The 18,388-nt window shown below is 41.9% G+C and overlaps 1 protein-coding gene across 1 annotated transcript in view; it reads left to right on the forward strand.

Annotated features, from left to right (window-relative positions):
* KIF6 (kinesin family member 6) overlaps positions 1-18,388 on the forward strand; it is a 738,393-nt gene that overhangs the window by 554,646 nt on the left and 165,359 nt on the right. The window contains exon 14 of the mRNA XM_006882159.1: positions 10,064-10,172. Within this exon, the coding sequence (XP_006882221.1) occupies positions 10,064-10,172 (109 nt within the window). The remainder of the gene's footprint in view (positions 1-10,063; positions 10,173-18,388) is intronic.

An 18,388-nucleotide genomic window follows, 5' to 3' on the forward strand; every position in this document is an offset into this window, starting at 1 on the left:
AGAACGAGACTGACATCAGGGTTGGGAAGAGACTGAGAAAAATGGGATAAATTATGTATACTGCATTGAAACAGATGAGGGAGAGAACAGTTTAAAAACAATATATGATTGGGTATTATGGTTATGACAAGAGTCCAGAATGAAGGTTGCATAGTGGAGTGTACCGGGGTTGGGGGGTAGGGTGGGATTGCATACCAATGAAGGAATTTTTCTTTTACTTTTCAAAGAGAAGAGCAAACTGAGGGGAGGGGGTGGGCAGAGAGAAAAGTGCAACAATGAATGAACGGAAAGCCAAAATCTCTGTAAATGTTCATTTAAATAAATGAATGAATGAATGAATGAATAGATAAACGAATAAATAAATAAATAAACACCCTAGTAGTCCTAGTAGTTTAAATAATGAAGCAAATGGGAGCGGGGGAGGGGGAGAATAAGCTAAACCGTGGCAATACTTGCTTTTTTATTTTTTACTGGTAAATAAAAATTATCAGAAATAGTAACAGTAAATGACCAGAGATTTCCCAAAGTGATGTCTTGTCATAAAATCAAATAAATCACTAGAAGGGTTAAAAAAAAAAAAGAAAGAATGATGTGGCTTCATCTCACACACTTTCGGCATGTTTCTGGGAGGGGCTATTCCTTGGAGAATGACGTGATGCTAGGAAGGGTGGAGGGTCGGTGAAGGAGTGGAAGACCCTCAACCAGGTTGATTGACACAGTGACCTGCTGCAATGGGCTCTTCGGTGTCAGGAAGTGTGAGAATAACACAGTTTAGAACAGGCTTCAGATCTATTGTTCATAGTGTTGCTATGAGTCATATTTGACAGCATCTAATAACAACTACAACATCTCTGGCTTCCTGTCCCCATAGCTCTTCCATCAATGGCGTGCTAGTACTTAGGATGTCTGTTAGTGTAGTCCAAGCACCTTGTGCTGCTAACCCAAAGACTGGCTCCAGCAATTTGAATCCACTAGTGGCTCCCTGGAAGAGAGATGTATGTTCTACTCCTGTTACAATTTGCAGTCTCCGAAACCCCACGGAGGGTCCCTATGAATCAGCGGATCTACTTGGCGAATGATTTTCACTTAGCAACAGTGTAGAAAGGACGATTTGGGAGGCAGAGAAGTATACCAAAGTATAGCCTTGACATTTACTAATTACGTGACTGAAAGTCCCTTTTCACCTCTTTGAGCTCCAGTTACCCCACCTGTAGAGCAGGCCCAGTACTACCTGGTTTACAGCCTCACTGTGGGAGTTACATGAAACCTCATCTGTAAAGGTTCCAGCACATACAAAGTTCTTAATAAGCATTAGCTCCCCCAGCACCAATAGAGCTGTTGTGAAGATGAATTGAGGTAATATTTCTGAAGTATGGAAAATGCCTGCCACCGAGAAAGTACACAAAAAATATTTTTAATTTTCTCTTTCTTTTTCCCCCTGTAGAATTAGCATTACTACACTCCATTTTGCCTTATTATTACTTCCCAGTTAGGGAAATGGAATTCTATTTAGACTCACATGCATTTCAGAGAAGAGGCACTTTTGATACTAGGCTAAAATATAATTCCTTAGTTCTTTATTTTTCAACTGTGTGGAAATAAAATTGGGGCAAGAGAAGGATCCATTTTTAATTTAGGCCGAGATAGAGGACTTGCCTTGTTTTTTAAAAACAGAACATGTGGAGATTGCTTGAGTGCTATCCCTTGGGACACAGAGAACTGAATTTATAAGAATGGAATCCTGTCAATAGGACCCTGTTGACCTGGTCTGATGGAAGTCATGAGCGACATCTAAGACTTAGGAGCCTCTTGCTAAGCTGTGAATAAACACTACCTTTCTCTTCAGTATGCCACTCAGCCAACTGCCCTCCACCCCTCAAACAGCCATGACACACCTGTTCTCCCATCCAAAGACCCAGGCTTGGTCCACATATGGAGAATGGAATTAGATAGCGATGCTCTTTCCAAGCTGCCACATCTATGGGCGAGAATTGATGGAAAAGACTCAATAGGTCCAATTTAGGCTGGCAGTGAGAACGATGGCATGCTGTCTCATTTAATGGAAACCTCACTAGCTTCCAGATTCCTGAGTTAACTCCAAAACACAGAAATGCCAGCATGACCCAGGATTCTCTCCAAGCTCCATGTCTGCATCTGTCCATGGCTTTCTCTAAGCAGCCCATCTGGGCACTGCCCGAATGAGAACAGTCACAGAGCAAAACCACCAGAGATGGGAAAGGGAGAATTCTCTGCAGACTATCTTCAGGACTGTTCCTTTAGAGTCTTAGCAAGCCTGTCCACTCAGTTGGCACATCAGGCCTTTGTTAACCTTTCTTGCTCAGGCTAGTGTCCAGAACCCAACTACAGAAGAGGATGAATCAGGCCCTCTTATCAAGACCAAAGAAAAAGCACAACCTGTCCCTGAAAGCTGTCCTCTTAACTGCAGCTCAGCCACTATGGTCTGTTCCTGCTGGGCCTATTCAGGTTGCCTGTGGGATGTGTGATTTCTGGCACTAGGAGTCAAGAACCCTTTTGATTTATTTAGATGTGGTGCCACCACTGGGTGGGTCTCCTAAGGTTTATGTGGCTTTCCACTTCATATTTTCCTTTCCATCCACTCCCTAGAGCCCCTGCCAAGCCTGCCATGCTTCAGCTTGGTCCAAGCCAGCCTTAAGAAGCTACTAATTAAAGATTCTCCTTTGACGTCTTTTATGTGGTAATTTAGGAAACTCCAAATCAAATCCTATTCTGTGGATTTTAACCTAGGTGGTATCATCTGGGTTGACCTAGGCCTTAACCCCAAGACCTTTAACCCCAGCTCATCCAGCTGTCAGTCAAAGACAGGAAGTATACTGGGCAAGTGTCTTTGGACACCTCAGAAGATCTGATCTTTGAGCTGCACATCTGCAGTCACTTGGGCCGTGGCTAAGTGGTTTCTTCCTCCCCTTATCCTTGGATTTTATACTCTGTTCTACCAACCCAAAACCCCTTTAAATTGTAGCTGAGCTACTCTTGTCCCTTCAAAGTAAACAGAACTGTAGGCATATGGCATTGCTTTCTGTGGTGACCTCCTTCACCCTGGCAGTGAAGGAACATGGAAAGAGAGGTTCTTGCTGTTTACCCACAGGTCATTCTAGACATGATGCTGCTCCTGGGGGAAATTATAGAAGTAGAGAAATAGTTATTATCCTCTAAAGATTCAGAAATAATGAAAGCGACAGCAGTAACTATTAAGTGACAGTTGTCATTTAGTTAGTAATCTTGGGGGATTGAGATAGGGTTCTATCAAAGGAAGAGTTTCTGTACTATGGATGACAAGATGGTTTCAGCTCATTTGCTAACTCTGATTGACTATAGTGGTTGTCTAGATAGCTGTGCTGAAAACTCCAAAGCTATAATTAATTTCCCTCAGGAAAGAATGCTATGATTGATTAGCAATGTCTCCCGTGGATGTCTCCCAGGGAAGTGGTAACTCATGGACTATGCATTTGCTACCCTGTCTGTCTTTCATGAAACTTCCAAACAACCCCTCCTTCTAAATATCTTCACAGAAGAAATATTTGATTGAGTACCTTCTGTGAGAGTAAAGACAATGTCTCAACTGCCCTAGAATCTTCCTGGAGATGGTCCACTTCTCTATAAGATCCTCACGTACCTCACCATTCTCTGCATTTATCCAGTCCCATGTTAATGGATCCTTCTAGCTCTCCATGCCACTGCTAATGTGTCCTTCGCCCCAGAGTCTCTGGCTGTGATTATCACCCTCTCCATGGTCCCTGCACATCTTTACCTCAGATGCTGTTCCCAACAGTGCTTGACCCCTGGACCTTCTGATCCTAAGATCTCTTTCCTTTGTCTCATGTTATATATCAGTAAATTATCCCTCCTTCCATCACTACTTCACCTAAACTGTTCTATATTATGTAAATATTAATATATTAATACTATCACTCTGTCCACCTTATGTTCAATCTCAAAAGCTTCCATCATCTCGTGCATCTCCTTTTCACCTCCTGAATGTCCACCATCCAGATCTTTCCATCCAGCAGTGAGCCTTCTCATGTGTTAAGTCCCAGATTCTGTGTTGCAAACCTCCTTTGTCTCTGTAATACAGCCCCCCTTACTTTTCTCCATTCTCTGTTGATCTCTCTTCCTTCCTTGGTCAGAGGGAACTGAGGCACCACATGAATAAATGTCTCTCCCAAAGAAAATATGGTTTTGGCTCTGACTAGGAAATCATTTTTCAACATGAATAGCATAACTCTCCATCATTTTACATTTGTCAATTTTTAAGCAATGGCTTAAGCAGCAGTAAGTTGTTTGGGAGCCGCCAGGAAAATGAGCTCTGGCCCGCATGCCCAAGACTAAAGGAAATCAGACAGCAGGCCCAGAAGCAGTAGCATAAATGCTCCACTTCCGATGTTTTCTCTTTCCATTTGGTTTCCATGGAACCCTGTGTAGAGGGAAGACGATGTGTGTCCAGAAGCACTGATTTGTATTCTTTTTGCAAAATAAGAAATGGGATTTCAGGATGATTTGAAAGAGAACACTGAGAAAATTAAGGCACCAAGTGGATAAGAACCTTGGATACCTGACATTTTCAGAAACTCAACTCTATGGGTAATTTTGGAAGCACATGACTGGTTGCCATTTCTACCTGAACGTCCTTTAACAGAATTTGGAAGATGCTGTGACTGAGACATTTTCCACCCAGCATTTGTCATGTTCTGGGGTCTCAGACTGAGAAACTCTGCTCCTTTAAGGTTTGAACATCCCTGTGACTCAGTGAGCCAGCCTACTTTTCAGAGTTATCCATATTTTTTTTAAATTCAACTTTGGTATGTAGCACTGAAATTAGTTAAAAGGAAAAGACTAAGAAACAGAAATGAACATGCAAGTGAGAACTCCTAACCTCGATGAATAGCTGAGTCTAAGACTCAATAAACTTGAAGGAAATCCAAATTGATCTCTGATAGCATCAGAGATACCATCATCTCTTTCAAGCTCAAACCCCCCACTGATTCTGGCACCAGCCTGAGATGCCATCTATGCTTCATCTTTGCAAGACCTGTTAGCTAACTGTCAACAAATCACAGATTCCACCCCTCCCCTCACCCTGAAATAGTGATGCCATCAAAAATATTTGCATTTTTAAAGAATACATTTGGAATTAGAATTAATCTCTAATTGGTGAGCTGTTAAGCATCCTGACAGATGGTGAGAAGATGATGTGGAATTTCTAAAATTATACCCTACGGGGATTCGCCTGCCCAGTAGCTTGATGAAGAGGGAAAGCAAAGGATGCGTGCTCCCACTCCTGCACAGCGCCACTACAAAAGGAAAAACAGCAAGTACCTAAAACATTCATTCATTCATTCATTCATTCATTCATATTAAGGTTATTTGACTGAGAGTCTCCTATGTGACAGGTACCAGACAGACCACAGTGAACAAAACTGACAAATGTCCCTTGAGCTCAAAAATGCTAGAAATTAAAAAAAAATAAATAAAAATTAAAAAATGCTAGAAATTATACTAGACCACATTAACAAATGAAGTAAACTATGCAAATTTATGGTTCTGAGTTATTTCCCCCTCCTCCCTCCGCCCGGTGATACTATCAAAATGTCAAGGTGTTTGACAGGCTAGAAACTAATACCAGTATGATCTGATGTATAAATCTACTGTTACCAGGTTCTTCTGAGCCCCACTACTTGCCCTACTCCATTGGGCATACTTTCTCTGGAAAAGCTGATCTAAGAGAATGACGTTGTTGTTGTTGTTGTGGTTATGTGCCGTCGAGTTGCCTGCGACTCATAGCGACCCTATGTACAACAGCCCTAAACTCCGCTCTGTCCTGTGCCAATCGCACTGTCTCCGACACTCCCATCCCAATTATCCCAGTCACTGAATCAATCCACCTCATAGAGGGCCTTCCTCTCCTGCGCTGTCCCTCCACCCTCCCAAGCATGATGTCCCTCTCCAAGGACTGGTCTCTCCTCACAACATGTCCAAAGTATGTTAGACGGAGCCTCAGAGAATGGCATTACTTCCTCTAAAAGCTGGGCAATTTCCACTCCTTTATAACTATAACTAAGCCTCAATTTTCTCATCTATAAAATGAACTCATTAACAAGGATCATGGAGAAAATTAATTGAAATAATATGTGAGAAAGCTCTTAGTACAGTGCTTCACATATACTGGGTAAGAAATTCACTTAATCACCCAAATGATATATCTTATATGTCATATAAGTGATATATGTGTTGGAGAAGGAGCAGCCAGAGTGCTCCTTGGAGGCAACAATGATAAAACTTTACTTTGGGCATGTTGCTAGGAGGTGCTGTTCCTTAGAGAGGGATGTGATGCTCGGAAAGGCAGAGGATAGGAGAAAAAAAGGAAGACCCTCAACCAGATAGATTGACACAATGACTGCTGCAATGGGCTTTAGTGTGTTAAAAAGTGTGAGGATGGCACAGGATAGAGCAGAGCCTGGATCTGTTGTTCACTGTGGGTCCTACTCAATGGCATCTGACTACAATAACAGCAATCATCCAAAGATGACTTCCATTGGTTAGCACAACCACCTAGTAATCAAATTGTCCTTTTAATCCACACTCCATCTCTGCCTCCTTCACTCACCCAGGCTCTGCTTCCACTTCTGGAAAACACTTCTTCATCCTAGCAGAACCCTTCCAGATAGGATTCTCATGCTCCAGGAAGCCCTGTCCTACTGTCCCTGCCAGATTTTACCTTCCTGCCCTCCAGCCTCCCTGACCCATTCTCTTCCTGTCCTTTCTCTCTCCTCCGTTTCCCAAGACTAGACAAAATTTTCACCATTCTCTTTCAAAATTTTCTTTCTCTTTTGCTAGACTTTGACCCTTTCAGGGGCTTTAATCTTCTTGTCTGTTTTTGTGTCTGTCACATGTCAAACATAGTGCCTGAGATAAGCACTTGAGAAATAGATCAATGGATAATTATCTCATTGCTGAAGTGATCTTTCACTCACTCTGCTCCGCTTGCTCTTGCTCTTTCTGAAACACACAATGTGAGCTTACCATGGAGAGAAAAAAAAATCTGTGTTCCTTGGATGTGTTCTTCGAATGGAAAAAGAAATGATGATAGCTCATTAATAAATCAAAAGTTGTTCATTAACTTTTTGAGTTATCCCAAAGTGGGGTCAAAAGGATGGTTTAGATGTGGGCTCTAAACAAACCAAATGAGAATGGGCAGCCGAGGACTGAGGCCACACCCTGCAGCTGCCCCCAGAGTCTTTTCCATACGTCTCCTCTGTGGAGTCTCAACCTCACCCCTATATGTCAGGCAGCCTATGAGAAGTTTGTAGGCGTCTGGTCTTGCTTTGTCTCCTTGCTGCAGACTATGGCCATCACCAGACACCTCCCCTTGGCCTCTCTAAGCAGACATTTATGAAGCCAGCTGCCTGGGTTTTTGCCATGATGCTAGTGTCCGTTTACCTAAGAGCACTACAATAAAAGAACTCCAATTGCAGCATACTTTCTCAGTGATGGCAGGGTGAGAACCCATATAGTGTTCTTAATGGTAAGCCCATGGCTTTTCAGGATGCCTCAGAGCCTTCTAACTCAGCAACATTTAATTGCTTCCAGTGTAACATCCCCATAATACATGCTTTGTTAAATGTTGTAGTTGTTGTTGTTGTGTACCATAGTTGGAACCAGCCCAGAGCTGACCCTCTGGATGGTTTTCAGAGGCAGTTATTCTCACGAGAGATTCCCCATCCTTCTCCCGCAGAGCAATTAGTGACTTTGAACTGCATGCCTTATGATTGCAATGCAGCTTCTTGCCACTAGGTCACTAGGCCACCAGACCTGTTAAGTACTTGCAAATGCCGTGACTTGTACATATTGTGTTAAGGTGCTGGCCCCAAAGCTCTTAGCATGATCTTCAGGACTCTCTGCATACTGATCTCAGACTGCCTTCCTTGGAGTCTCTCCTCTGTGCATGTCTTTTCAACTCCCACATCTCAGGGAAGATCAAGGGCAGTTAATTTCAAACTCCTTCAGGACCTGCTGCCAAGTTATGGCAGGGCTCTTTCTACCCAGCAATCAACTGGACTATCAGCGCCACAAAGAAAAAAGATCCTGGGACAGAGAGGTCTATTAATACTTCATCAAAGCATCCAGAACAAACTTCCCCCCCTCTGTCAGCCCCTGGCACTACTTAACTGGTGGAAGCCTTCTCATCTCCTGAGGAAGGCGATTGGGGAATGCATCAGGCTGGCCCCAATGTGCTTACTTACTGCAGGACTTGTCTCTTTCTCATGTCTACTCCAAAGAGACTTGTCCCCTCTTCCCTGTATAGTTATTTCCTTATGCAGTAATAGGTTTACATTGTTTGGCTCAGGCATAGAAAGGGGTGAAGTATATGTGGGATGAATCCCCTGGCTGCTGGTGGGCTCTGCTAGCTGAAGAGTGTCCCTTACTGAGCGTTTCTTGTGCAACTGGGTCATCTTTCTCATCTCTCCAAACCCATTCCCAGGCCCACCCAGCCCGGGAGTGTGCAAGGCAGATGTGCAGAGAAGACTAAGCAATGCTCACTTGCTTCTGATTGGAAAGGGAAGTTGTCTCTGTGTTCCTCTCCATTCAGACATTCTTCATGGTGCTATTTTTATCAACAGTAATTATTAAATTGGTATCAGATGGCCTGGTCCAGTTCCTCCCCCTGAGGCTGGGTGATGGGACTCAGAGTTTTTTCCGGACAAGGGATATGTGGCGTGATACCAATATGAATACATCTCTGAATCCCAGGTTTCACATGGGACTTTAAAGACCCTGGACCATAATCTAGGGGCATAATAACAAGGCCCATTGTCCTTTCAGTGTTTGTTGTTTTTGGTTGCTTTTTTTCCTCCCCTTGACCTAATTCATGTAACAGACATATGTTTAACACCTTCTAAATGCTAGACATTGAACAAGACATTAGAGATTTGCAGGTAGGGGGTGGGTCCCATAATCTGTCTCCCCTAAGAAACTTGCGTATCATCAGAAGGTAATTTCATGTGAAGTTTCAATATCTGCTGGGAAATAAGTATTATAGATGTAATGATAAGGAACCCAGTGGAAGGAGCAATCATTCTGCCTGGACCTTGGCAGTGCTTCACAGAAGTGATCATTTAAACCAGGGCTTTACAGATAAATAGAATTTAATGGGTAAAAACATGGGGGAAGGGCTTCCCAAGAAGAACAAACCAAGGGCAAAGGCATAACAGGTGATTCCATAGATTGATCCCAAATCCAGCTATGCCTGAACTGACTCCTACCCCACAAGATTGCAAAGAGGGTGCAGGAAAGCCACTGTTCCCTGGAGGGTCCTTGCTGGAGAGCTATTTGTAGGAACACTATAGGCTCTCAATTTCTGAATTTGAACACTGAGAAGATCCCAGCGATGAGAGTTAGCCTACGATGCCAATGGTGGCAAAGCATGCTGGGGCTGGACATAAACGAGCCACCTCTGTTGTGGTCTGCTCAGTGTCATGGGACTGGGAAGCTGATTCCTGAATAAGAACCAGCTAACCTCACTAGCAGGGAAGTGAGGTTAATTGTTACATGGAGACTGAGAACTAAACTTTTTAGATACTAGATCTTTCATTCCAGATTATGCTTCGTTTAACTAAAGACCTGTCAACATAGGGTGAAAGCGAACAGAAACCCAAGATGGGACATGACAGGAAAACCGAGAGATGTGGCAGTGGATGATCGCAGAAAGTGAATTTGCAGATGTCCTTGGAAATCCAGGGCTGGGCATGCTGGTTTTCATTTCCTCTGACCAGACATTCCGAACCCCACCCCCTACAAGTCACATGGATGTGCAGGCCCAGCCCAGCAGGGCCCAGAGAGTGTCGCTGGAAAAGCCTCCCCATGGTCAGCAGCCAGCTGGAAGAGCCTGGGGCCACCTGTCTGGTCAGGGCCTCTCTCTGTGAGCCTCTTGGAGCCAGGCCTGCCTCTGTGGTCTGACTAAAGTGACAGTGAAATAAATAGAATCCTGATGCTGCGACTGAAGCCATTGCTCTGTGTCTACACACAGGGATGAGAGAGGAAATGTCACTAGGACGCCAGGAGGCTTTTGAAATCTTCAAGAGGGACCATGCTGACAGCATTACCATCGAAGACAACAAACAGATTCTGAAGCAGAGGTAAGGCTGGCTCCTAAGGTTGTCGGTCCGCCAAGGTGTAGCAGGGCCAACCCAGAGGAAGTTTGCTACTCTCTTCATCTCAATCTGTCCAGTCTAACGTTTCAAAGAAACCCAAGGTCTTTATTCCGTTTCACATTCAACTATGATTCTCTTTCATACATGAGAGTCTTATCATCCCAGTGCTGTCAAGTGAAGCAATTTTTAAGTTAAGATACATAATGAACAGTATTATTTTTATATATTATTATTATTATGTCATCAGTTCTTACCAGCCAGTGAGTGACTCTATTAATAAGTTAGGATTCTAGAAGCAAGGGGGAAATCTCAATGGACAAAATTATATTCTTAGAACTCCTGGCCTGCAAGCAGATCTGGAAAGCAGGCCTACACTTCTTAGACAAAGGAAGTAGATAAACATCATGTTGTTATTGTTGTTGTTGTTGTTGTTGTTAAGTGCCACTGAGTCATAAGCGATAAGCGACTCATAGCAACCCTATGAATGAAAGTCCTCGACAGTTTTGTGACTTCCATCCTTCCTCCATGTTTATAGGGTTTCCTGAGGCAAGCTATTTACAGAAGTGGATGCCACTCCTGCTTCCAATCTTGTTTTAGCCAGGAAGCACCACCAAACACAGTCCGCCATGGGTAACCATTAACACATTTGACACATCAGTGTCACAGTGTTCAGCTTCACAGTGACCACAAGTTACCACTGTACGGCAAGTGGACACACCAGGGCTATATGAGCTAGAAGAATGTTTCACCAAAAAACAATTAAAGACAGGCCTTAGCGTCGCGGAATAGAAAAAAAAAATATTGTCGTTATTAGGCACTATCAAATCAGCTATGACTCACAGCAAGCCTATGACCACCAGATCTGAACCATTTTTTAAACTACGCTGTCCTCACAATTTCTGTCCTGCTCAAGCCCATTGTGACAGTCACTGTGTCAGTTCATCACATTGAGGGTCTTCCTCTCTTTCTCTGACCCTTGCCAGTATGGTGTCTTCTTCCAAGGACTGACCTGTCCTGATAATGTCCAAAACATGAGGGAAAATGTCACCATCCCTGCATCCAAGGAGCACTGTAGATGCACTTCCTTCAGTATAGATTTGTTCTTTTGTCAGTCTACAGTACATCCAATGTTCTTCACCAATACCACAATTCAAAGAGGTATATAATTTATTTCAGCTAACCCCATGCAATAAACTGCCTCTGAAAACCCACCAGAGGCTCTGTCAGCTATGGGTTGGTTCTGACTCAGTGGTACACACAGCAACAATATACATTAGTTAGCTAGCCTTCCTCAAAGAGTGCCAGATATATGGATCTAGAACTAAGGGAAAAAGTCCTAGACTGTGAGCTTTCATATACTAAATGAGATGCTGGATCTTAACACACAGCCCATTTTTTCCTAAAACAATGAGTTTTTCTCTGTTCTGTGGAGATTGTGTGGATGGTGCTGGATCAGTGTCAGTTGTTATACACAGGTTACCTATAAATTGGAGTTGACTCAATGGCATCTAACAACAATAGTCATTGTGTTAAAGCTAAACCCAGGTTCCAGAATCATATGATTATAAATGGAAATTTAAAATGCTGAAGAAGTAGGTAAGCTGTCTCAGGCAAACAGTAGATATGCATTCAGAGGCCTTGGTGATAAAACCACGTAGGGGGAAAACTGTAAAGGAAAGGAAGTCAGGGTGGATACTGAGCAGGAGCACAGAGTGAGGGAGGAAAAAAAGCAGGAGAAACAACACCCTGAAGGCAAGAGAAGGCAAAGCTCCGGGAAGCTTGTTTTCAGTGGTGTAGTGTGCAAGAATTAGGTAGGCAGAACAGAATCTAGAAAGTGCACGTAGATTTAGCAACTAGAAGGAGTGAGGAGAGATGTAAGAAGGAATTGAAGAAGAGAGGAAAAAGCACTTTCATAAAGTTCATTGTAGATTATCAACTTCCCCACCTCTCCGAAAAGGAAATAGCTTGGATTGAAGGGAAGTTTCTCTCAGTTTAGGAAAATCTTGGTCAGGATTGTGAGCCAGAGAAGCAAGTCAAAATAAGGGAAATATAAAGAAATGTAAACAAAGATTGGTAAAAGAAGGGGTGGGGGCAGAAAGACATGGAGCCTAAAGCTCAGAAACAGGTTTTTCCTATAAAGAAACATGAATAACAAAAGAAATCAAGATGGAGCTAGAAGTGGAGAGAGAAAATTTAAAATTACCTTTTTTCTTTCATTGAAAAGATATATTGTGGTAGAATAAAAAACCTGACGATCATAATACTCAATACAGCTGCCACAGGGAACAGGACAAAAAGAATGAAGAAAGACAAGCAGCACTGGTGTCCGAGTTTTCACAATCGTTCATTGGCTCCTTGGAGAGGATTGAAAATCCTACACCAACTTAGAGACCCAGTGAAGATCATTAACATGGAGCCAGAACCACTACTCTAAAGAGCTGACTAGTCTGTCTTATTAAAAAAAAGTGTGTACACCCTGGGTTGCCCAGTCATTCCAGTCCTGAAACTCTCACATGTGTTCCTAAGTGGGCATAGGTCAGGATGTTCACAGGAGCATTGTTTGTGGCCTCACAGAGTTGGAAACATCCTGGATATTTATCACTGTGGAAGCTGGTCAGATATTAGTCACATCCTCCTCAGAGTAAGAAACAGCAGGTGGGAGCAGTGTATTTGATGTGCATACAAACCAACAGCAATGGATCTAAACAACATAGCACTGAGTACCAGCACAGAGCTTATGTAAACTGTAAGCATATACACAAAACATATTTTTCAGGAGGAACCAGTTCTTAAAAAGAGACATCATGGTGAGAAAAATAGAGGGTCAAGGGAAGAGAAGGCCCTCAATGAGATGAGCTGACACAGTGTCTACTTCTGTGGGCAAAGATCATGAGAATGTCACAGAACAGGGCGAAGTTCAGCTCTTTCATTCATAGAGTTGTTATGAGTCATAGTCAACTTGGCAATACCGAGCAACAGCACAACACAAAACAAACCCAGTTTTAAGAACATAGTCAAACAAACATATACTTTAAGATAAATGAATGGCTGTCTGTGTGGAGAAGAAAAAGGAGCAGAACATGGTATAAAAAGAAATGAATGAATGGCATAAACAAGCAAGGTAATAGGGTAGAAAAATTAGTCTAGTAAAAATTGAGGACTCTTCCTAGAAAAATTGGCATAGGCTTATCCATACAAGTCTTAATATATGAAATCAGAAGTTCACAAACCTTCTATCAGTCTCACCGAAGTTAGACTTTCTGATGATAAGCATGTTAAGCTAAATGACAACTTTGGCATTGCAGTCACCCATTGTTATTAATGCATCTTGGTCATATGTTCAATCAATTTCTGACTGCAACAGTTGGTAGAAATTATCTATTTCCTCCTCTTTGGCTCTGGTTGTTGTTGGTGCCTAAGTTTTTTTGGTTTGTCTTTTTTTATTGTTTTTTTAAATAATTTTAATGAGCATTTACAGAGATTTTGGATTTCCATTCATTCAATGCTGTACTTCTGTGCCCAAGTTTTAATGATAGTGGTATTAACAGGTCTTCCTTGTATGTGTACAGATATTATCCTGTCACGCACAGTATTGTATTTCAAGATGGATCTAGAAATGTCCTTTTTGACTATGAAAGCAACCCCATTTTTCTTACCTTTCCATCTCCAGTGTAGTAGATCATATGATTGTCTGATTCAAAATGTCCCATGCCAGTCCATCTCATTTCATTAATACCTAATATGTCAATATTTATGTTTTATTTCTTTCTTAACAATGCCAAGTTTTCCTACATTCATGCTTCTCACATTCCATGTTCCAATCATTAGTTTCTGCTTACAACTGTTCCTCCTCCTTTGTGTTTCCAAATTTGAGGGCTCAGCCTCAGTTGCCATATCTGTTAGTCTACTCTTAGTGTGCTCTACTGTACGTAGGGTTTTTGAAGACCCGATAAATTTTGGAAGTGGATGGCCAATTCTTCTTCCTAGTCTGTCAGTCCAGAGACTGAGGTGTTCCTAATCCAGGTGATGGTATTCACAATTACTTACTTTGCATCAGAGAGCTAGACAATGACTAAGGATGACACAAGAAGAATTTATACATTTGAGTTGTGGTACTAGGGAAGAGTCTTGAACATACCATGGCTCACAAAGAAAGCAAGTATAAGTCTGTCTTGGAGAGGGTAAAACCAAGTTTTTGCTTGAAGGCTAGGATTCTGAAGCTCCATTTCACATACTTATGGCATGTTTCCAGGAGGAACTTGTCCTTGGAGGAAGACATCATGCCCAGAAGGGTGGAGAGACAGTGCAGGAGAGGAAGACCCCTGATGAGATGGATTGATACAGTAACTGGAGCAATGGGGGTTGATGTGTCGAAATCAGTGAGACTGGCTCAGGACAGGACAGACTTCAGATCTGTTGTATGTAGGGTCACTATGGGTCACAGGTGATTCAATGGCACATAACAAAAAGAAGCTAAATGACAACTTCTTTGTTCAATAAAGAGTTCCAAGGAACTCTCGGAACTATTTATATATATTTGAGACATTTTAGCTTAAACCAGAAATTTATAACGCTGTCTTCATGTTGATATTACCTCCAGAGCTGTTTAAAACTACAAAAGCATAGATCCCCTCCTTTGATAATCTAATTTAATTGGTCAGATGTGCCACCTAAACATTTTATTCTGGAGATGATACTAACATGTAGCCATAATAAATGACCACTGGCTTACGCAGTCTACACAGATGTTCAATTCTAGAACCTCTGGGGTTGTGGTTGTTAGTACAACTCGTAGAGACTCTATGAAGATCAGACCTGAACTTGACTGTCTTATCCTTACCATTTCTGACACACCTGAGGCCATTGCTGCAGTCACTGTGTCAATCTGTCTTATTGATGGTCCCCCTTTCCACTGACCTTCCATATTTCCACGCACAATGTTTCTTTCTGAGGAATAGACTCACTTAGCAACATGTCCAAACTCTGAGAGATTAACCTCCATCATCTTTTCCTGCAAGAAACACTCTGGCTGCACTTTCTCCAAGATGTATCTGTTTGTTCTTTTGACAGTCCATGGGATATTCAGTACTTTTCTCCAACACCAAAGCTCAGAGGTATCAATTCTTTTTCCGTCATCCTTATTCATTATCCAGCACTTTGATGTGTAGCGGGTGATTGAGAAGACCATGGCCTGAAGCAGGTGCACCTTAGTTTTCATACTGGCATCGGTGCTCTTAAATATTTTATTTTGGAGAGATCCCTGGGAGCAGACTTTCCCAATGCAGTTTGTCTCTTGATTTCCTGGCTGCTGGTATCAACAGTGTTAGTTGTGGACCCAAGCAAGATGAAATAATTGTCTACTCAATCCTTTCTCCATCTGTTAGGACATTGACTGGTGCTTTTCTTGATGTTGAAGTGCAATCCATACCAAAGGCAGTAGGTTCTTTACCATCTTAGCAAACATCCCATGTCCTCCTCACTTTCCTCAAGCAGTCTCACCGGTGTAATAACTCAAATTATCATTGAGTCTTCCTCCAATCCTGATGCCACATTCCTTCACAAATTTGCTCAGCATAGATTTAGTAGTAATGGAGAAAGAATACATCCCTGGTGTACACCTAAAGCATTCAATATTTTCTTGCTCCACCAGGACAGCAGCCTCTTGATCTAGGTATAGAATTCTCATGATCACAATTAAGTGCTCTGGGGTAAGGTCCTCAGGACTCTACCAAGGTTCTTTTTGTACACTAACACTTAAGAACCTCTGTCTTCATATTTCTTGTTCGAGAAGTGGCATGATTCCTGATGCCATGGTTTTCGATTTGTTTCCACTGGGAGATGAAATGAGGGTGGGTAACTATGAGGATACTGTAGTCTTTCCAAGTATTCTAATACAGAGGTCACTTTACTTTGGAATATGAGAGTTCAGACAGTCCATGTAACAAAGGCACTTTGAGGTTTAAACGCATCTGTCACACTGGAGTTTGGCCACATGATGAGCCATCTTCCTTGTAGCCATAGGGCAGGAGAACTCACACAAAGTTTTCCCTTGAAAAGACATTTTCTCAGCAGTAAATCAGCCCTTTTCAATCAAATGAAAAGTCAGGAGACCAACCCACATTAAAAAAAAAAAATAAATTGGTACATCTATTTCATGTTAATGTAACACCAGCCATTAAAGGAAAATTGACTACTAGAGATTTAGCCTCCAATCTTTTCAGGATTGGAGCTATAGCTTGTCCTCAGGAAGTTTATTCCATCATTAAATGCTGCCTGCTCAGAACTGCAAATAACGGCAAACTGGTGGTCCCACACAGACAGCCCCACAGACACTCACAGGGTAAATTCTGTGCCACTCTTCTTTTTAAAGAAACTATTCTCCTAAAATAGCCCAGACCACTTCTAAGTATTTGTGCTGTTTCTCTCTAGTAACCAACAGTCCTCTATAGGAAAACTGACTAATTCTAGGAATATAGACACAGACCTGAACATTTTAAATACAATACAGTTTTCAATACCAAACAGACAGTTTCCCCTAGAGGCATTATTATGTTACTGTTTCTTAAGTCCACTTGAAATAGCACCTTTTTAATAGTCCTGGGCAATCTCATCTCATGTCTAGTGATTCTGCCATCTTATGGTTCTGGTATTGTGATGACATGTTGATAAAATGCCATTAAATATGGTCTTAGAGCTAATTGCCCCTCAGTGTGAGCTGTGAGTGTTCAGCCTCTTAAGCCCATAGTTACTAGATTCTAAGGCAAGATATAGAGATTATATATGCATGTATATGTATATATAAATATATCTATCTCTATCTATCTGTCTATCTATTATCTATCTATCTATCTATCTATCTATCTATCTATCTATCATCTATCTATCTACCTATCTATAAAATTTGGACCCCTTTTAATTCCCTTGGTCCCCTCCCAGAGTAGAGAAATTATTTAGGAGCAATCAATGGATCATGATTTCCATGCTACTTACTGGAAAAGTTTTTCCTCCCCTTTCTACCTGAACCCTTTCTGCCCTCCCAAGGAACAGTAAGAAACTCTAAGTGCTGGCTCCTAGTCAGAGGGAAGTTTTGCTGCCTGTCTGTGACAACAGAAACAAGATGTTGGCACATTAATGGGATGTTTGCCCTTTGCTGAGCTAAAGCATGTGAGCCAATTCCTAAGCAGGATTTTTCAGTGGAGGACAATTGCCATTCAAAATCACTACATTTTTCAGGCATGACTCATCCTCAGAGTGTATAATAATGTGAAGAGAGTCTGGAAACTCATGTTTGGCAAATACCAGGCCCCAGGCACTGCATGGTTGACTTTCTTTTGTGGCAAATCTTTCACACAAGCTGAATCCCTGTAGTCAGAGAGCCCCATTGAATAACAGAAGAAATAAATGGAGAGATTAACTGTGATTGGAACTAAAAGCATTGATAATGTGAACTAAATCAAGGAAAGTGCCCCTTCCCCCAGTTGCATTATTCAGACTGAAAATAGAACAGCAAACTCAACCCAAGAAGAAAACTGGATTGAGAGTGGAGAGAAATCTCATGGCACCATCTGGAAATAGCGTTCCTGACAAATAGGGGTTGTCTGATTCCTATTAGCTTCAATTTTAACCTTTATTATTTTTCTTTTTGGTATTTACACCTTGTCTCCTGAACTAGAATTTTAAACCCCAAGAGCAGAGATTGGATTAGAATCTTTTTAGCCTCCCCACAGGTTTTAAAACATGCTGGCCAAAAAACAAACAAACAAAAAACAACCCACAGTCCTAAAAAAATCTACTTTTTTTTTGCCCAAGAATGACAATTTGAAATTGCCTTGAGGAATCTTAGCAGCCAAGAAAAGTGCTCAAGAATCACTTGTAGTTTCAGAAATACAAGGAGTAGACTTTTTTGAGAATCAGAGGCAGAAGCGCTAAGCAGCAGAGGAAAATGGGCACCATTTCCAGGCACTATCTTGGTGAGGAGAAGAAATTAAATATAATAGGAATATTTTCCCTATGTGGACCAAATGTTAATGTACATAGATACTAACTGGAAGTTTAGAGGTTCGGATGATTTTGTAGCCATAACCAAACATCTTGAGGGAATGAGTCATTGGGACTGGGATTGTGTACTTAGGACCACAGTCTTAAAGACACATCTAGGTCAGTTGGCATAAACTAGTCCACAAAGACAGAACTGTGCTTCT

The sequence above is a fragment of the Elephantulus edwardii genome, unplaced genomic scaffold (assembly GCF_000299155.1).
Source record: "Elephantulus edwardii isolate Elephantulus edwardi_28Jun2011 unplaced genomic scaffold, EleEdw1.0 scaffold00017, whole genome shotgun sequence".
Classification (NCBI taxonomy): domain Eukaryota; kingdom Metazoa; phylum Chordata; class Mammalia; order Macroscelidea; family Macroscelididae; genus Elephantulus; species Elephantulus edwardii.